Raw genomic sequence first — 21,802 nt, 5'->3', positions numbered from 1 at the left:
GTCACACATCCAGTAAAAAAATAAAGAGACCTGGATTCTAATTCTGCCATTTGACTCTTTTCTTTTCATTAGTTTGCATGTAATGGAATGGTACCATGTCACCAACAGTTGATACAGATATATTTAGCATACTATAGTTCGTTTTTGTTTTGAAAGTCAGATCTGTGTAGCCTAATTTAGATAGTGTTTTCCAGTCTACAAAGCATTTTCTTCACATTCGTTATCTTACCCAATCCTCTTTATTTTACAGATAAGGAAGCACAAAGTATTAAGAGGTTAAATATCTTGTTCAAGATATAATAGACTTAAGGCACTTATAATCCAGTGTTCTTTTGGATTCTGCTGATTCTTAGGTTCCTGTCAAAGATTTTCAAGTGTCAAATCTGTAGAAAAATGAGTTCTCAAGGGAATTATTAGGTTTATGTTATGTTTCTTCAGTATTTCTTTCTCTGATGCCTCCTCCTTTCTGTTACTAGATACACTTTTACCATTAAAATTTTAAATGTTTATTACATTGGCACATACTAGCAACAATATTAAAAAGCTGAAAACAAAAATGACAATTTTTTTTGCTTTGTCACATGAACTGTTTTCTAGCCCTTGGCAAAGTCACTATATATTCTGTGTAATGAGATCATGGATACAATTTTATGTTTTTCTGACTTTTTAAAAATAACTACCAATACTTTTATTATCCTGAAGACCCCAAAAGTTATTACATAATTTAGTACAGTTTGCTTTTTGTGTATATTTTCATCTCTAACAGAGATGCTACAGACTGTGTTAATATATTATGCTAACACTGATTTTTTTTTTGTGCCCTTTTTCTCCTAGTAAGCTAATATAAGTTAAATATTTCATTTCAGACTTGTGATTTTCTACTGTTATCTTCATTGAATAGTATACTTGCCTTCTTAAAATGTCTTTTAAATATCTTTAGAATAACATAAATCTTTTTTTTTTTTTTGAGATGGAGTCTTGCTCTGTCGCTCAGGCTGGAGTGCAGTGGATTGATCGTGGCTCACTGCAACCTCCGCCTCCTGGGATCAAGCCATTCTCCTGCCTCAGCCTCCCAAGTAGCTGGGACTACAGGCATGTGCCACCACGCCCAGCTAATTTTTGTATTTTTAGTAGAGTCGGGGTTTCGTCATGTTGGTTAGGCTGGTCTCGAACTCCTGACCTCAAGTGATCCACCCGCCTCGGCCTCCCAAAATGCTGGGATTACAGGCGTGAACCACCGTGCCTGGCCCATAAATCTTTTTTATTGTAGCATAATATACATAACATAAAATTTACCATTTTAACCCTTTTTAGGTAGACAGTTCAGTTACATTAAGTAGATTGACAGTGTTACGCAACTGTTACCACTATTCATTTCCTGAATTTTTTAGTTATCCCCAGCAGAAACTATACCCACTAAACAAATTTCCATTTCTTCTTCCCTTCAGCCTCTGGTAACCTCTGTTCGACTTTCTGTCTCTCTGAATGTGTCTATTCTAGGTACCTCGTATAAGAGAGTAATACTGTTTTTTAACTGTCTTGCTTTAAAATTGTTCCTAAATTTATATTTTTGAAGGATGACAGCATGGAAGAGAAACCATTAAAAGTGAAAGGAAAGGACTCTTCAGAGAAGAAACGGAAACGGAAGCTAGAAAAGGTAGAGCAGCTTTTTGGAGAAGGAAAACAGAAGTCCAAGGAGTTAAAGAAAATGGACAAACCTAAAAAGAAGAAATTAAAATTAAGTGCAGACAAATCAAAGGAGCTGAATAAACTGGCCAAGAAACTAGCAAAAGAAGAAGAGAGAAAGAAAAAGAAGGAGAAGGCTGCTGCAGCCAAAGTTGAACTTGTGAAAGAGAGCACTGAAAAGAAAAGAGAGAAAAAGGTGCTGGACATCCCCTCAAAGTATGACTGGTCAGGTGCAGAGGAGTCTGATGATGAGAATGCTGTATGCGCAGCACAGAACTGCCAAAGGCCCTGTAAGGACAAGGTGAGTTCCAACTATTTATAGTCAAGCATGAGAGGTCAAGGAACAACAGTTGTGGAGACATGTTTGTTATCAATGTATAGTATGTTTTTGATTCTAGGATTTGGACTTCCAACATAATATCTTTTGTACAATTTCTATAAACTGTTTTGAATAATGAGGCTCTTAGTGTGCCTAGTAGAAGTGTTGTATTTTAAAAATCGTATGCTTAATAACATAATGAGACAGGAGCAGAGAGAAGCTATGTGACATTCCCTGGCAAACAGTGCATTTCATATGCAGTGGGCATAACAAGTTTCAGAATAATCTTGTGCCTTCCCTATAAGGTGACTCAGAGAACTAAATACCTTGTCAGATAGTCACAACGGGCTGAAAAAAATCCTGGGCCAGTATTGTAAGAGCTGTGGCAAATTGCATTAAGATGGTATTCCAAAGACTTGAAACTTTTAGTCCATATCTTACACTCAGACCTGTGAGCACTCTCCTAAATGGAATATGATTTTCTTCAAATCTTTTGCAACAAATAATTCAAACCTATAAATGCATTATTTTAGGCCAGGCAAGGTGTGGCTCACATCTGTAATCCCAGCACTTTGGGAGGCCGAGGTGGGCGGATCACCTGAGGTCAGGAGTTCAAGACCAGCCTAGCCAACATGGTGAAATCCCATCTCTACTAAAAATGCAAAAAATGAGCAGAGTGTGGTGGTGTGCGCCTGTAATCTCAGCTACTTGGGAGGCTGTGGCAGGAGAATCGCTTGAACCCAGGAGGCAGAGGTTGGAGTGAGCCAGGATGGCTCCATTGTGCTCCAGCTTGGGCAACAAGAGCGAAACTCTGTCTCAAAAAAAAGCATTGTTTTAAAATTTCCAACCCTAAATTTTAAGTGTAGTAATTCTCTTATGGCCGTTGTTTAGATATAATGTTGACAGTATGAACTTTTGAGAGTAATAGTTAGACTTTATGAAAAATTCCAGTTGTTTAAATGATTGGAGGCACCTGTTATGGCTCTTATCAAGAATATTGATAAATCTGTAGTTTTAATTTTATTATGCTCATTATACTATTTGATATTTAGAATTCTAATAGTGCCTCAGTTTGAAAATATAAACAGTAAATAAAACTGCATCACTGTTCCCTATAGGTTATGCCCTCACTTTTTCAATGAAATACTTAAACATTTTTAGAGCTTCAAGGGACCAAGAGGTTACCTTGTTCAGGCTGCTCATTTTACAAATGATGCAACCAGGACTCAGGGAAGATAATTATGTGACCAAAGTTACAGAGCTAATCAGTAGCAAAACCAAAAGTAGAACCCTAGATCCTGGCTGTCAGACCGGGTTCTCTCCACTAACACCTCTACCCCATTGGTAATTGAGATGTAAGTACAAAAACACATTCCAAAACTAAATGACACATATTTAAATGAGATGTATTAGGGGTATTCTATTCATTTTTTGGAATGTGTATAGTAAAATATATATCCTATAGTCTAATCTTCCAAGGCAGACAGCTAAAAATATTTTAATGTTTCCTTCCAATTTCTTTTCTATGGCGTTTGTTTTATATCATTGTCAGACTGTTTACTGACTTGCGTCTATTCATTTTATAAGCATCTTACTATATTATAAACATTTTAAAGCATTTTAATACATATATATGTGCATATTATTTTTATCTTTAATTTTGAATTTATTTCCATCTGAGTTTGTTTATTAAAGAGGCTGATGAAGAGTTAACTCTCTCTTTGGGTATCAAAGTGTAGCAGTGCAGTATTGGCAGAACCTTCTCCCTTTTCTTCTTTAATTTTATGGTAGTTTAAAGACTAGCAGCAAGGTAGGATGTTTCCTTTTTAAACTTTCCTGTCATTCTTTCTATAATGTTTGTATCTATCATGAGCCTTTTGTCTTATTTTGTACTCTTTCTGCTTATCACTTAATCTTTCCCCTCCCTTCTGCTCAGCATTTAAATAGGATTCAGTTCATCCATTATTCCTGTTGTCTTCTTATAGCAATATAAGAAGGCCGGTTTTTTTTTTTCATTTACTGTGAAACTGTCAAATTAACAGGTGCCTTGCCTATTCAAAGGGTTATGATGATAAGAGAAAACAATCTCTATGAAAGCACTTGTTAACCAAAAAATGCAACGTAAGTGCTAAGATGTGATCATTATTTTTGAAAGAACTGTGAGATTTGCTCTCAATATTATAGGCATTTTTTAAACAAAACCTTGAAACAAAATCTAGAGTTATCATCTATATTTTGATGGAGCAAAAGGAGATTTGGCTGAGTGCTCAGAGAAAATGTCTATTTTGAACTGTTAAGATACATAAAGGTGAGCAATGTGTGCCCTACCCTATGTTGTTAGTTTATATAAAATAGTGTTATATTTCTATAACGTGTTTCGTTTTAAGCAGAAGTTATTTCAGAGTATAGATCTTTTGCCTGTTACTGCTGTTTTGCAGTTTGTGTAGTTCTACATGTTTGTTCCTGACATTGATTTTGCTAAATAAAAGTTACAGTTCTATAAAAATTTCTGTAAAGAATGTTAAAACTTTCTCAGTGTTTAGTGTTTCTCTGAGAAAACAATTAATATACAGCACACATCTTTAGAACAAACTAAGAAAAGAATGCTTTTGCCAGGTGCAGTGGCTCATCCCTGTAGTCCCAGCTACTCAGAAGGTTGAGACAGGAGGATTGCCTGAGTCCAGGAGTTCAAGGCTATAGTTAATGTGCTATGATCGCGCCTGTGATTGCCCCACTGCACTTCAGTCTGGGCTACACAGGGAGACCCTGTCTCAAAAAGAAAAAGATTGGCAAGATGATGTAAAAAAAAAAAAAAAGAAAAAGAAAAAATCATGCTTTTTAGGCCAGTTTGTTCTTTAAGATACCATGCAGCAAAAAATAACTTCTAGGGTTCACTTGTGTTTAGGTGAATTCTCTGACCAGTAATTATTATTTCTCTAACCAATAGTTACCATGACTTTTCCCCCAAATATGCAGATTAATTTTTTTTTTTTTTTGAGACAGGGTCCTACTCTGTTGCCCAGGCTGGAGTGCAGTGGTGTGGTCATAGCTCACTGCAGCCTTGATCTCTTGGGCTCCAGCAGTCCTCCTGCCGCAGCCTCCTGAATAGCTGGGACTACAGGCACATGCCACTACGCCCAGCTCTTTTTTTGAGAAAGGCTCTTTTAAAAATTAAAAGAAAGATTAAATGAGGCTAGTTAAATGTGTCTAGCCTCAGTTTCAAGATGTTTTAGAAAAAGAAAGACAATACCAGAATAATGTAAAAGATTTTGAAAAAATAATTTTTCCTTTGATTATTAAATGTCAAGCTAAAATTAATATTAACAAAGAACTATTTTTAAAAAATTAATTTTAAAGTTCAGAATCTTTTTCTCTCTGAACTCTTTATTCAGTCTTATTGGTACCAAAGATAAAACAAGTTAACTAGAAGAAGATCAAATTCTTTCAGGCTACTAATTTAACTAGTATTTTTCTTCTGTATTAGAATAAATATTTAATAATTTTACTTATGAAAATAGTCTTCTTTTTCTCTTCATTTTTTTTAACCCTCTTACTGTTGGCCTTTTCATTTACCCATTCCTACTTCCATGAGAAGTTGTGTGTGGTAAATTAAGAGACTATGAACTCTCATTTTTACTATTTATTAGCCACCCTGATTTAAGATTTTCACGGGGGTGTTGCCTCAATCAAGGTATTTGCATTTCCAGCGGCTTTACTAGTTCATATCTCCTTTTAGCACAGATAATCAAAGGTTAAGTTACCTAAATGTGTGTAATACACACACACGTACGCACACGCGCATGATGTTGAGCTAGAGTGACCAACTGTCCCGGTTTCCCTGGGACTTTCCCAGTTTTAGCACTGAAATTCCCACACACTGAGAAATCTGTCATTCCTTGGCAAATTGGGAGGATTGGTCACTGAATATTTGAGAGCACCAAGAAAATATACACAAGGATTCTGAACATATGTTGTAGTTCACTTAGTGAATTGTTTTCCTGTTTCAAATCCGGCTTGTGCCAGGAAACTTGGGGTGCAAAAGATATTAAATGCCAAAATAACAAAAGCTCAGTTTAATTAGTAAGCTAAGAATATCACTAAATTACCAGATTTTCTTTTTTCCCAGTGCAGTACTATTCTCTAAGAAATGAACAAAGTATACTATGCCAAAAATTTTTTCTTAAGTGTGAATATGAAACCATACAGCAAAACATGAATATTAAACTAATATTTTCTCTTTTTATTATGTTTCTTTTTAAAACAGACATTTCCCCCGATCTAAACATAGTAACCTATTTGTACTGTAATGTAAAATCTCTTATCATTTAATATTTGAACAGTTCATGGCTGTGAAGTTTAATAATTATTTTTGTGATTCACTAAATACATCTCCTAGAAATAATGAAAGGGGAAGTGACAATTTATACAGTTATCCAAATTCTATGTTCTTGAGTTTTCAGGATACTACATAGTCTGTTGCTCCTGTGTCAGAATCATCTGTGGATTCAGTTGACATCCCAAACTTTAGTTTGCTTTATGATGCTGTGGGCCTTTCACACAAAAGTAGAACTCAAAGTTGATTGTTAGTAGGTGAACATGATAAAAAAGATATTAGTAAAGCGAAGGACTATTTTTTGCTTTTTCTATTATCAGGCTAAATTGTTACATAACCTGTAGTCTAGGTTAAAATTTGTGTACCAGTATCTCAAGGAAGGTTATATACTCTTTTGAAATGGTAGAAGATCTAGGCTTAGGAAGGGACCTCTCGTCAAAATCACAAAAGGGAAAGTATTGTTTTATTTGCAAGAGAATTTTGGGAAATTGTAAGCCAGTGAGTATAGTGCAAACACTAGATTTAAAAAGACATGGGACACTTTTCTTTGTAGCAAATACTGATACATTGATAACTTTCTTATCCAATGGATTAGCATGAATGGGGACTAGACTGGATTAAGAGGATTGGAGGTAAGGGTGAAGGTAACTGTTGGTTCACGGGTACCATTATAAAAAGCATAGTATCTTAAGTCTGGGCAGCACAGAGAACCACAGTTTATCTATTCAGTTCCCTTTACCAGTCCCAAACAGCCAAAACACTCACTGTGAGTGCACCTACCCTACAGCTAGCATTTTGTGAGTCTTTATTGCTTGTAATACTTTAATTTTTACATTTTGCGCAGATGCCATTATTTCTTTTTTTTTTTTTTGGTCTCTGATTAGTTTGCTACAATAGGAACATTTTGATGAGTTTTTTTATTGCACAGACTTCAGAAGCTAAACAATTACAGAACAAAAACAAATCAGTTTAGGAAGGTATTGTGAAGTTGCTCTGAATTTACAGGAAGCGATATCACAGAGAGCCAGCAATGATCAGATTTAGAATATATGAGAATCACTTGGGAGCTGATTAAAAATGTAAGCTTCTGGCTTGTACTCCCCAGATATTCTGAGTTCATAGAGTGATGGGTCCCAGCCACATTTTTAACAAACACAATGGATGATTCTGATGCCAGTGGTCTACACACCTTGAAAAGCAGTGCTGCAGACAGTTATATCAAGGTGCAAAACGTTTTGTGTAGTGTAAGGTAACGAGTAGAGCCATGAGACCACGACTGGAAAGTGCCTCCAGTATCCTAGGCAGTGAATTAGGTGTTTTGCCATAGATTATTTCATTGGATCCTCTTGGTAATCTTGTAATTAATGTCATCTCCATTTTTCAGATGAGGAAATTGAGTCACTCAGTGAGGTTAAATGACTTGCCTGAAATTATACACACTGGAAGTCAGTAATCTTTATGTTAAAAAATATTGTCTCTTAAGATCTAGAACTTCAGCATAGGAGTAATACAAGTAGAATATCATTTTGACAAATTATTTTTCCCACCCCTTATTAGAAGCCTAAAACTACTGACATGACTACTGTGGTTTTGACAGTTTTTTATAGGACATGGAAACTAATTTTGAAAACCACTCACTTTCTATGAATGAAACTCATTTACCCAGCCCAAACCTCCTTCATCTGTTCTTTCTCTTAAGTTGTATAGAGGTACTTCTTGGATCCCTTTCTGTTCCTCACTTTGATATCTGGTAAAGCTTATGGTTTTAGGTGGCTTCTTACGTTGCCAATGAAATGACCAACCTTGGTATTGAGGTGAGGGAGAGTAGCTCTTTTCATCTGAAATGTTCTTGTCTGCCATGACATTAGCTGTAAAAACTACCACAATCAGCCTTCAAATATAAAAGCCCAAAGTCGCTTTATTGTTAACTCTTAAGTCCAAGGCTTAAAGTCACCAAACTACAATCCCTTCCTAGCCTCCTGTAATCACAGTGTTGTCAGAAGGGCCAAAGTTTGACACCTGCCACTGACCTATCAGTTTTTAATTTTAAACCCCAGAGTGATCTATTGACCTGTGTCTTTGACTGTTATAATTGGTTAATTTGTAAGATTTGACGTCTGATATTTGCTAACTTTTTATAGGGAGTTGTATTTGTAACGGAAGAAGAGAAGAATAAAAAATATTAGTTTTAAAAGTGGCCTATGTGACTGCTTTTCTAAAAAGGTATTTAATGCTCTTAGTACTTTGGCTTATCTCTTTGAAATAAAGCTAATACACAGGATTGCCTTCACATTGTACTCTTCCTTTCTTGATTGATAATTGCATTGTCTTAGAGCCTAGAAATTGTTAATATTAGCTAAAACTACTTGGCTGCTCTATTAGAAGTTCCCTTTTTGTCAAATTTTTCTCAAACATGTTTCTGCCTCACAAGGAGCCCCAGGTATTCATGAGGTAATGGAGTACCTAAGAGGCCTAATTTTGTGGACACACTATGGTAAAATATAATTTTGGGGTATTAACTTCTCAGCTTCTTTCTTTAAAAAATAACCCCATAAGAAGTCATTGCCTATCTAGACATCCCAGTTGTTTGCTATCATTTAAGCCAAGAAAGCTCTTTGGTTTGCTGTTATTCTAGGCTTAATGTTTATGTAACCTAAACATTCCCCAATCTTGTTTCCTACAGGTAGACTGGGTACAATGTGATGGTGGCTGTGATGAGTGGTTTCATCAAGTTTGTGTGGGTGTATCTCCAGAAATGGCTGAAAATGAAGATTACATCTGTATAAACTGTGCAAAGAAGCAGGGGCCAGTTAGCCCAGGTCCAGCACCACCTCCTTCCTTCATAATGAGCTACAAACTACCAATGGAGGATCTTAAAGAGACCAGTTAGCAGATGTTTGGTTAGTTTGGGACATGGGGGGACATGGACCACATTGAGACCTTAGTCATCAAGTAGAGTGGTTTATATCCACTTGGAAGGTTGCTGCCAAAGATGAATGGCCTTCAGAGAAAGTCCTCTTAGTGCTGGCTTCCTCTTTGCATGGACTCTGTGGGTTACATTCTCTATCAACATATCTATGCAGAGGGTGTCTTCTTTGGTGCAACAGCCAATATTTCATGTCTCCTTTGAGTGTGGTTTACTGCATTAAGGCCAGATGCTTGATTGAGCTCTAGGGTGGCTGGTTAGTATTAATACATTGGTGTGCTAACAGGGCATATAGGATGTGGCTTTTGTCCAGCTGATAGTAGTTAGAGGCTTACAACTTAGGAGCAGCACCAACTGAAGGTGCTAATTGCTTGGATCTCCTTCGTTGGAATAGTTGGAGAGGGATTGGAGTACCACTTTCCTTCCACTGTTACCTGGTACTTAAATGCCCTAAAGATAAAACTAGGAGTAACAGGGCCAAAGTTATTTCTGTTAGACGTCAAGGAATGGTATCACAGTCTATTGACCTCAGCAATTTGTGCTTGTTTGTGCTAGAAGAACACCCTAAATAGGAGAACCTCTCACCAGCTGGGGCAGGTCACCTTATCTTTGTAAGGATGAGGATGTCATCTAGATCAGAAATCTGACTAGATTGGATTCTGGGGAGAAGAACCTACTACAAGGCAAGGAGCCGTTTTTTGGCTTTGAAAAGTCTTGCTGTCTTGGGTCTACATTTTAGGGAAGAGCAGGTACGTGGATCCAGGTTTCCGCCAAAAAAAAAGAGAAGAAGATGACGATGATGACCAGTCATACTATCTTACTGAGCCACAGTGATGCATGCTTTTCCGGGAAAACTTCGTTCACAAGTATTCCAGACACCAGGCTTCAGGCATGGCCATGAGCAAGACCAGCAAATAACAGCTTTTTGCCTTGCAGCCCTGACCCCAATGTCTGCTGTTTCCAACACCGGCAATTTCTAACTACGGCCCACAGCAGATGCTGTTGAATAACACCATGGCTTCATCAGAGGATGTGGGGTTGTAGTACCTCTGGGTGATGAAGTTGTTTTAGTAAATCCATTTTTTTTAAAAAAAAAGACTTGTTTTTACTTTTTTCTAAATGTCTCTGACTACTGACTGTTCTATAAATAGATTATTTTTCCTTTTTTAATATGCATATATGAATATATAAATATATATATTTACTGTTACCAGCAGCATATGACAGAGTTTCAACATCAAAAATCCATTTGGGGGCTTGCTTTTTCTTTTTTGCTTTAAAAAAAAAATCCCATTCCTTCTTTGTAGTACAAGGAGTTAGCACTCCCTCCTCCATCCCAGCCTGACCAGATCTTCCATTTTGCTTTTGTTCATATAGATAATTATATGTCCTTTGTGTGTTGGGACTTGTCCCTGTCTGTTGGGAAACTTGGTCTCACGCTAGTCTGTGCTGGCTGTTTTTTCTTTTGTGTGTGAATGTTTGAAACTATGGTGCTGTGTCCTCTTCTCTCCTGTTGTGTTCTCTGTTCTTAAGGTATTAGATAAGCTGTATGTAAACTCTTATTAGAAGGGGACTAATTTTTTTTAAAGGACAAAAAAAAAAGACTAAAAATAGTGTTTTGTCATCATTGTCTGGTGTCTTTATTTTGGTTTAAAAAAATCTGTGGTTTGACTTAAATTCATGAGTTTTCCTTTTAAAGGGGGGATTGGGGTGGACCTAGCAACAGCTTATAGTCTCCTCTTCCCTTTTTGCCCCAGTCTCTTTTAAAGAACTGTCTTCTAGTAACTAGAAGTGAAATGTACTGTCCAGTTACAGTTTGAGTGGGTATGAGATTTAACTCAAAAAGAATCTTACAAAAAAAAGAAACATGTTTTCTTATAAAATCCAATTTCTGTAAATGTTTTCTCTGTAGTTCATACTACCTACTTTTTATTCATTCTTTCCTTAATACTGTATAACATTTTGAGTGTTTTGACTTGTTCAGAGGTTTGTTAGTGTTGCTGTGCATGTGTCTTGAGGTCTCATCTGAAGTAAGTTTGTGTATGATCCAGGATTTCAGTGGATATTGCAAGGTAACTAATTAACCGATTTCATAAGTTTTCCTTTTGCCAAACTAACGATTATCAATTAAGAATTTCCTCTGGTTGATGTTATACGAGAAAGCACAATATTTTTTGCCTTTTGATCTTCTTTGTAAAAGTCTTCAGATATTTGTGGGTTAAAAATTGAATGTAATTTTAAGTGACAGATGCCTGGAATACATTTAAAATTTTTATTTTTCCATCCTAATCACCCATTAACTATTCCACTATCAATGGAGAGTCATTAGGATGCTGAGAAAGTATGAATAACTTCCTGTTACCTTCTGACATTTTGAAACTTAAATGTCTTTTCATTGATACTGTGGGATTTTCTGTAAAGTCATGGAGGATTTGGTATGACTTGACCACAGGTTTAGACCAAGGCTGAGAAGAACAGAAGGGAGAAATTAATGGCAAAACAAAAAGTACACAAATCTGTGGTTTTGGAATTAATGAAACAAGATTCATCTATTTAAAGAAATGTTGGTGTTCTAATGCAAAGCATTATTTTCACTTAGAGAAAATTACTTACTTGCTCCCTTCTTCTGTATTGTAATATTTTGTGTTAAGACATGATGTAAAATGTCTTTCTACCCTTCTTATCTCCTGTAAACTGCAACTGAAGTTGCAATTCTTCATCATTAGTATTTTAACCTTGGCAAAGGTTATAGAAAGAAAAATGGAAAAATGGTAGGCCTTTGGTATTCTTAAAAGCTAAGTCATTAGAACTATGCAGATCCCCAAGTTTAAAAGTACAAATATAGCACTAGTAGTTAGCTTTCTAGCTGGGGGAGAAGACAGGAGATTTTCCTTCCACAGATGTTTATTTTGCTTCCTGATAGGTACTGCAGCAAAGCCATGTTGATGTGTAGATGTGTGACTTCCTCACTAAGCTGCTGCACACCAGCTTTGCCTGCATGATTCGAATTTGTGCCTCAGTAAAATTATAAATTATTGCATGTCATGTCTTGAATAATTGAAAAGGCAAACATTAAACCTGTGACTGCCCATAATGTCCTTTAATAATAAAAAACATGGCAGCCAGGTGCAGTGGAGTGCACCTGTAGTCAGGAGGCTGAAGTGGGAAGATCGCTTCAACCTGGGAGTTCAAGTCCTGCCTGGTCAACAGCGAGACCCCATGTCTCTGTCTCTCTCTCTCTCTTTTTTTTTTTTTTAAAGGACAAAGGCTGACCTGTAAGATTAGCATGATTTTACGTGTGCTTTACTTCTGTTCTTCTCTACTTTTGTCTTTAGCGGGTGTCCAAAAAATGTCTTTTTGTGTTTCTTAATTTTTGAATTCTGGATGCAATTCGTGCACGTCAAGAAACTACTTGCTTGTCAGTATTTTAATTCTGTAGTACATGTGTGTGAATATCAGCCAGTACTTACAGTAGGAGGATGAAAAGAACAACTGAGAAAGCCTGGCTTTCAAAGGATGGGATTATCCACTTTTTAAGGGAGAAAGTGACAGTTTGGAGTGGGATTTGAGAAGTGTAAATTGTGGAAAAATTGAGCTGTTGAAGTCCCACATATAACCCCAGATTTAATAAAGTTTCACATGTGAATTAGCTTCATATGTGTTTAGAAGGTTGCTTTTACAGCAGATCCTGAAGTACTCCTTTTGAAATTCCTCCTTTTTTTTTTTTTTTTAAAGTCATACCATTACTAATTTGGATATGAATGTCCCAAGTGGTATCTCATACTGTAGTATGAGGAAGAATGGATGTTAATGTATTTTTTGAATTTCGGTCTTGTCTTGGCCTGGATCATATCCAGTCATCACTATGCAACAAATGATGTGCACTGGGCGAGGATATGATGGGTTATGAAAGCTGTACTTTGCTTGTTTTTTCTTTTGCAGTACTCCAAGTGGTCTAAACAGGAATGTCTTGTAAAACCTCAACACTCCCTATTGATTATTCCCTTACATATTTATTTACAATTTATCAGGGTAATTGGTGGTGCCTTATGAACAGTATAACTTGATTTCTTTTTTTTTTTTTTTTTTTTTGAGACAGAGTCTCGCTCTGTCGCCCAGGCTGGAGTGCAGTGGCGCAATCTCGGCTCACTGCAAGCTCCGCCTCCCGGGTTCACGCCATTCTCCTGCCTCAGCCTCCGAATAGCTGGGACTACAGGCGCCCGCCACTGCGCCCGGCTAATTTTTTGTATTTTTTTTAGTAGAGACGGGGTTTCACCGTGGTCTCGATCTCCTGACCTTGTGATCCGCCCGCCTCGGCCTCCCAAAGTGCTGGGATTACAAGCGTGAGCCACCGTGCCCGGCTGATTTCTTGATCTTTGAGCATGTTTTGTGTTTCTCGTGTTTTCTAAAAGAATATTAGATATGGTTAATTGCATTACATCTAAAAGATTTAAAAAATTGTGTGTATGCTCAGGTTCCCCACACCCACACCCACCCCAACCCCTGTCATTTACATTGGTGGCAACTTTAAATGGTAACCAAGTAAAAGTACATTTTGATAATGAGTATTGATAATCCTGAGGAAGACTAGTGAGTATATGGGAGCCACCTTTAACCTGTGCCAAAGCAGTTTCTAATTTCATTTGCTCTCTAACTATAAAATAAAGAACTGAGCCGAAATAATTTGATCAGTGGTGTGATTAGCCCATTATCATTGCTGAGAATAGTGTTTTTGGAGTGTGAAGTGATTTCCTGAAGATTTCACCTGCCTTCTGTTTCCAGCAAGAATCCAGTGATGACCAACACATTTCCTCACTTTTGGTTCTTGAGAAGTTTATCCCTTTGCAACAAACCATTAATAGGGAAAACAAGGAAATGGTTTCCCTTTCTCTTTGGCTTCCTAAAGCTCACAACCAATTCAGACCCCAAGTTACTTCAGAGAAGCAAATGGCACCTTTTCCCCATTGCCAAGGATCCCAGCTTATGCAGACACGAAGGACGGATCATTTCTGAAAATGTTAAGACTCTGCTTGCAGTGGACTTGGCCTCAAACAGTTTCATGAAATGTGTAACTCTGTATGTGTATGTTAGGAGGAGGGTTGGTTGAAAGAGCGGGGGCAGGGAGGGAAATCTGATTACCTCTTGGGAAGTAATTTTCTTGCCAACAAAAAGATAACACTTGAAGTTTCTTAAGGTGGCAAGTCCATTAAAAAAAAAATTGTGTTGGGCCCTCCCAGTTTAGATCAAGTATTTCTTGGGGATCCTGACATTGTGGTTGATACCAATAAATGGAAGATCCAGAATATTTTCATTTAAAGCTCAACCATTAATTAATTGGAACATGGTGAAACAAAATTTTACACATTATAGAAGTAGGGAACAGTACAAAAGAATGGTATCAAATACTATATTATGTGAATAAACTAGAGTGATTTTGGAATTTCACTCTCTTCACCCCTTCTCACTTGTTTGTTCTTTAAAGTGTATTTCTACTTTGGTAGGAAGAAAGACTTGATTTAATATTTCCTTAAAGTTCCATGAAATTTCTTTATTAGGCAAAGCTTTTCCTTAGCCTTATCTCTGGAGCGAGGTTGTGTATCTTGTCAGTGGGGGGGAAGGCACCACAAGAAGAAGCTTTAGAAACGGCTCAGTGGTCTCACCTTGTATTAAGGAGCCCTTTTGCAGTTGTCAGGGACGTAGGATGAAATCAGAATTTCCTTTAGTTTCAGAAAAGGTTTGCAGAAGCCCAGAAGAGAACCTTAGAATTACATCATGTAAAGAACACTGGATTTAGGAATAAAATAATCTGGGTTTTAGCTCTATGTTTGGCCCCTTATGTTAGTTGCTTATCTATTGTGGACCGTGGTTTCCTACCATATGCAAGTTAGTTACAAAGAAACCTAAGTTATAACCCTCCCCTTGACAGGGTAAGACAGATGATTTCTAGGGATGTTTCTTCCTAAAAAGGTTATAGAATTTAAAGACGACAATAGAGGCTATATAGTCCAAATCCCCATTTAATGAGAGAAAAATTGATTCGGCACTCCTGAGGACAGAACATACAGTGTCTGTACTGACTGTCTCAGAAAAATCTAAGTATTGGTAACTAACATGTATTGGAACTTGCCTATAGACTTCCCTCTGCTGGGGTCTGAATTTTGCAGCATTTTCAAGCACTTTCACTTAGGCTCTGGGGCTGGCATATCTGCATCTCTATTCCATTCAGTGCTGAACTCCATGGAGGTAAGGTGAGAGTGTTAGACACATTTTGACAAACCTAGCCTAGCCGTTCAGTCATCTGTGGGCCCCTTCCCTCTGCAAATTATGCTGCTCTGTTGAGACCAGTAGGCCACCTGGGCACTGGCAGCTTTAGTCTTTCTGACCTCGCCCTACCATCCTTTCTAATTGGGGCTAAACTTCATTGAGACACAAAACAGCTTATCACTCATGTTCTCTTTGGAACGTTGAATAACAATTCAAACTCATCTCGTCTTGGTCACTTCCCAGGACTTGTTTTATTATAGAAACATCTCATTCCAGAGTTCAGTTGAAACACTGAGAGACTGGTTTGATTCACTTTGCTTCTCATCCCTATAATGCATTGCTGCCATCTGAAATAGAAGCCCATCCAGTCATCAGGCCTCAAATTGTTACCTGCTTTCCTCAATTCATTTTACCATTGCTGCTGTCCTTGCCAGTTCTTCGCATTATGGAGATTTTCATTCCTTATTCCTTTGTAAATATGCTTTTCTGCTTTTTCATTAGCTGGAAATTGACTCTCCCTCAGCCATACTTACCTTAGGACTATTTCAAGTGGGAGTGTTCATTTTCTCACTTTACTGCTAGGAAATGGATGGATTACAGGGTCTGTTGTCCGTGTGTTCTTGATTGCCATTGCTACACCATTGTTCTATTTTGAGGCTTCTGCTGTTGAGCTGCACCATCTGTCCTCCTCACTCATCTCTGGTTACTCCTCTTCATTTATGGAGGGGACTTCGATGATAGGCATCTCTTTCCCCAGTGCTGCCATCATTGTGGGCAATTTCATTAGTCATGGATGACCTTAACAATTGCTGAACCTCCATCTCCACTAGTCATTTTTTACTCCATTTAGCAAACCAATTTTAAGTTCATACTTTGGACTCATCAAAAATTTATTTTCTGAAATGTACAGTCTAATTTATTCTATGATTTTAATGTCTTTTCCTTTAATCTCTTCCTCTCAGTATACTTACTCTTTGACCTCAAGAAGCCTCCAATTCCTTAACCAACTGTGTTTTTTTTTTTTTTTTTCCTTCTTTCCCTGTCTGTCAGTTTACTCTGGCTTTACCGCTTCCCCACTTAGCATCAACTCTGTGGCCTGTCACTCTGGCTCTGCAGAACCTTATCTGTGGATCAGTTTGGCCATCTGACTACTTTGCTTTCATGGGCTGCTGCATGCTACTGAGTATATACCATTGCTTGGTAGCACCACAGATTGACTCAAGTAGGCAGGCTCTTGAAGCAGTTTAGCAGCCCTGGCCATCCAGCAACCTCTTCCATTCTTAAAGACTATTTCAGATTTTCACCTCTTGTCAAATACTCAGCCTGTCACCTCTGCTGCCTCAGCAGAAGCCTACCCTCCTAACGGGTAAATTGAAGCTAACAGGAGAGCTTCTAAGCTTCTTCCTTAGTTATCTATATCATCATCCTCATCTGTCCCAGAAGAGATGTCTGTCCTCTGGTCAACACTGTGAAAGTATAGGTGAATGAGCAGATCAGTGAATCCTATCCCATTGTAACTCCTTAGAGACCTTGTTCTATCAGTCAGCCCTTTATCTTCAGTATCTCTCATTTAGCATGTAATTTCAAGCTCTGTATTAAATAGGAGTTCTCAACTCCTATATATTTTCCCTTGAACCTGTCTCTGTTTCCTGTTCTTTTTTTCTTCTTTGTAGCCAAACCTTACCTCTTCTCTGTATTTAGGTTTCAATCACTCCTCAGCCAGTTGTAATCTGGATTCTACCCTCATTTCACTCAAAGTTCCCCTACTGAAGTCAGTGAACTCCATATTGCTAGAAGTCATTTGTATTTGACCTCTCTTCAGTATGACATTGTTGTCCACTTCCTTTTAAAAACCCCTCCATTTGGATTCTTGGCCACTACCGTTTCCTAATTTTTCTTCTCTTTAGCTGCTCTTTAATCAGCCTCTAATGTTTACCCCTTGAAATGGTGTAATTGGGGGTTCTTCTCTATATAACATAGGTGCCCCAGTCCACTCCCCAATCACTTGCCCATGATTTGTTTCTGAGCTCTTTAATCAACTGTCTTTTAAACATTTCCACTTGTATTTTTTTTTAACCTATTAAGTGTTATTTCAATAGGTTTTTGGGGGACGTCGTGTTTGGTTACCCAGATGAGTTAATTTAGTGGTGATTTCTGAGATTTTGGTGCACCCGTTACCTAAGAAGTGTACACTGCATTCAATGTATAGTCTTTTATCTCTCACCCCTTTTCACCCTTCACCCCAAGTCACCAGAGTCCGTTGTATTAGTCTTATTTTCATCACCATGGGCATACCCTGTGGGATGTTAAATGTACTCTAAACTCTGTTGGCTATTTCTCTGGAGTTAGACCTCTGGAGACTTCTCAGATAGCTCAGAGGTCTCTGGTCTTGCCCTGAAATTACTGGTTTCTCAGGGAGATGCTGGAGATGGCGGAGGCTCCTCACTCTTTGGGTCCTCCTGTGGTTCATTTTGTTTGAGTTCCTCATTCAGCTGGTCGCAGTGGCCAGATAGTGTGGCCTGCTCACTTTTTCAGGTTCTCTTGAGGCAGTGGTCTTTTTTGTAGAGGCTTTTTTTTTTTTTTTTTTTCTTCTGGAGCTCCCTTGGAGGGCTCCCCTCCTTTTCGAGGTTGCCTTGGGAACCTTGATAGTGCTTCTGGACCTAGGTTGAGACAGGGCCTTGCTCTTCATTACCTCTTGGGTACTGGTGGGTGGGTGGTCGACAGCTAGGCTGGAGGCTCATGGTTTCCTGGTTATTTTCGCCAGCATCTCTCAACAGTCTCAGCTCGCTCATTCTTAAGATGTCAGCTTAAATGCTATCTCTTTGGAGGCTCCCATGTTCTCTCTTGCAATGGCCTGTTCTATTCCATTAGGGGACTTTACCATATATGGCGTATTTGTGTAAAAGTTCCATGAGAGCAGAGGTTTTGTTTCCTTTATCTCTCCATACACAGCAACTAGAACAATACAATGCGTAGAGTAAACATTCAACAGATAACCTGAAGGAATACTGTTTCATGCCTTTGTTCCTTCCTATACATTATTGCTCCCCTAATATTCTCTGTGTTTGGACTGCCATAACCTCATCTACCTTTTCTGCTTACTACCTTCTCATTCTTCAGAATTCAGCTCATCCCCAAATTCCTCTGAGAAGTCCTTCAGGTTACTCCTCTCCATCTAATCTGAATAAGATATCCTTTCTTGGAGCTCTAATAGCGTTTAGACTAGACACGGGTCCTCAGAGTGAGGTTTCTGCATGGACGGCATCACCGTCATGTGGGAATTCATTAGAAATGCAAATTATGAGGCCCTACCCTAGACCTCCTGAAACAGAAACTCTGGGAATGGGGCCAACAACCTGCGTTTTAACAAGACCTGCAGGTGACTGATGAACGCAAAGTTTGAGGACCACTAGAATATAGTCACTGTAGAATATATCTCCAGGATCTGACACAACGCCTAGAACAGGATTATTGTGAAGATCTTCCTTACAAAGACCTGAAATCTATCTCATCAATCCTGGTTGAGAATATGAAAAACTAGTTCAGTTGCATCTCTGTTAGGCAGCCGTACAACATTTGAGGATAGCGATTATCTCTACATCTCCACCTCTCATCCCTAACTCCTCTGGTTTAATATCTTTTTTTTTCTTATGTGCTATAACTTTGAATCCCTTCACTTTCCTCCTTGGGCTTATCTGGACAATTCCAACTTCATATCCATCTTAAATATATATTCAAAATACCCTTTTAGCTTTTAACTTACAATTCTGAAAGGTGGAACTATACATGTCTATAATCACCCCAGCAAGACAGAGTTCACAATGAACATAGTTAGAATTCCATTTGTACAGTTGAAGGTGTTCCCAGGTGGGTGGATTGCTTGAGGTCAGGAGTTCAAGACCAGCCTGCCCAACATGGCGAAACCCCAGCTCTACAAAAATACAAAATTCAGCCAGGCATGGTGGCACATGCCTGTAATCCTAGCTACTCGGGAGGCTGAGGCATGAGAATCAATTGAACCCGGTAGAGGCAGAGGTTGCAGTGAGCCAAGATCGCGCCACTGCCCTCCAGCCTAGGTGACAGAGGGAGACTCTGCCTCAAAAGCAAACCATACCTATTGCTCCCATCCTAGACCAATCTAATTACAAGTATCTCACAGGGAGCCAAAGTGTCAATGTTTTTTTGAACAGCTTTATGGAGGTATAATCTACATACCATAAAATCCACTTATTTTAATATATGATTTTAGTAAATTTAAAGAATTGTGCAACCCTTAACACATCATGCAAACTTCAGAATGTTTCCATCACCCAAAAAGAAACTTCATGTCTATTTAGTTATTCCCTGTTTCTACTCCCAGCTCTAGGTGGCCATTAATCTGAGTATCTCTAGATTTGCGTTTTCTAGACCGAAACATGAGGATTTTGTTTTTCTGCAGCCAGAGTTGAGAACCATAGTTCTAAATGCATTATGAGAAATAATAATTTTTAAGGATTATGTATAATAAGTATATTTTACATGTTTTCATATTTATGACTCCCATCCATACAGTGAATGCATCTATCACCAGTAAGGCAAAGATCATTAATTTGATAATGGAACTTAACAGACCATTCTTTCCTTTTATACATTTTAGTATCATATTCGAAATGGCCTCCCATTCTCTCCCCAGGTTATTTTGAAACATCTCCAGTCTGCTTTTTTCCCCTTTAGCTCATAAATGAGTAGTGCTGGAAGATATCTCAGGAGCATTCTCCCTGAGATGATGTCTTCAGTAATGATTGCACGTGTTGGTGTTGATTCCATCCTTGAAGTTACTTTCCTTTATCTTTCACATTGGTGTTTCTTCACTAGAGGTTTTGCTTTCTGATTAACTTCTCTGCCAAATAAATGGACTTTTGCTTCATAGGTACACAAACATTTCTAAAACTTTTTTTGGAAAATATATTTCTTTCTTAAAAAAACAAATAGTGCATGCACGTTAAAAAAAAAAAAAGAAATAAGAAATAGTCTACCCCAAAATGACCAGTTAAGATTTACTTTCAGACAACTCTGTGCATATTTGCATATGCTTATATACAACTATGGACACCTTTGCGTAAATGAGGTCACACTCTATGTACTGCTTTGTAACTTGCTTCTTTCACTTAATCCTGAGAACATTTGTACATGACCATAGATATAGATTTGTATTGTTTTTAATGGCTGTATAGTTTTGCATTATACTCAATGATGTTTAAGAGCTATGTAGATTGAGGACATTATTTCTTTGTCTTGTGTTGCAAATTTTTGACCATGTTGTTATTAGTCTTTTAACCTTAATTTATGGTTTTTTTGTTATAAAAGTTAAGTTTTATGATGTAAACTTAATCCCTTTGATTTTATAATTCCTGGTTTTCCCGATGTGCTTAGAATGACCTTCCCCACTACAAGGTAATAAAAATACCTCCATGATTTTGCTTAAAACTTTTATGCTTATATTAAATCTTTGTTACATCTTGAATTGATTGGTGTGAAGGATGCCAAGTTTCTTTATTGCTCTGTTGACTGCATTTCTTAAGTTACTTAAATGGTTTGCATGTCTATGCATGTGTACATACAGTCATTCCAAAACCTCTAATGTGCAGACACAGCTTTACAAATGTGTATACATTCAGTATTTACTGTATTTGTTATCTACTGCTGCATCACATTATTACCACAGACTTAGCAGCTTAAAGCAACACACATTTATTGCTTCACAATTGCTGTGTCAGGAGTCAGGGCACAACTTTGCTGGTACCCTGCTTCAGGGTCTCACAAGGCTGTCATCACGGTGGTGTTTAAGGCTGTGTCATATCTGAAGTTTGAGGAAGAATCTACTTCTGAGCTCATGTGGTTGTTGGCAGCCTTTAGTTCCTTTTGGGTCGTTGGAATACGGGCCTTAGATTTTGTTTGGCCGCTGGCCAGAGGTCAGCTTCAGTTCCTTGGCCCCTGCGCTTTCCCAACATTGCTACTTGCTTTCTCAAAGCTAGCAAGACTAGGTTACAATCTTATGTAATGTAAACAAGTATGTATAATCACATACATCCTGCCACCATTGCCCTATTCTGTTGGTGAGAAGCAAGTCCCAGGTCCTGACCATGCCAAGAGACAGTCACAGAAGGAAGTGAACACCAGGGGAGGCAGGGATCGTGGGAGGCCACCTCTGAGTTTGTCTGCTATACTCACACAGAATGTGCTGCATCATACAAAGACTGAAGTGCCTGAGAGCATAAGCTAACTTCCTTAGGCT

General features: G+C 38.0%; 1 protein-coding gene across 1 annotated transcript in view; it reads left to right on the top strand.

Moving 5' to 3' along the window:
- Positions 1–21,031, top strand: part of KDM5A (lysine demethylase 5A) — a 121,300-nt gene extending 100,269 nt beyond the window's left edge. Inside the window, exons 27-28 of the mRNA XM_032159230.2 lie at positions 1,577–1,987; positions 9,022–21,031. Coding sequence (XP_032015121.1) covers positions 1,577–1,987; positions 9,022–9,228 — 618 coding nt within the window. The 3' untranslated portion in view covers positions 9,229–21,031. The remainder of the gene's footprint in view (positions 1–1,576; positions 1,988–9,021) is intronic.
- The last annotated feature ends 771 nt before the right edge of the window (positions 21,032–21,802 follow it).

Source organism: Hylobates moloch, unplaced genomic scaffold (assembly GCF_009828535.3).
Source record: "Hylobates moloch isolate HMO894 unplaced genomic scaffold, HMol_V3 SCAFFOLD_8, whole genome shotgun sequence".
Taxonomy (NCBI): domain Eukaryota; kingdom Metazoa; phylum Chordata; class Mammalia; order Primates; family Hylobatidae; genus Hylobates; species Hylobates moloch.
The sequence above is the reverse complement of the archived record's forward strand: the minus strand, read 5'-3'. Positions and strand labels throughout refer to the sequence as shown.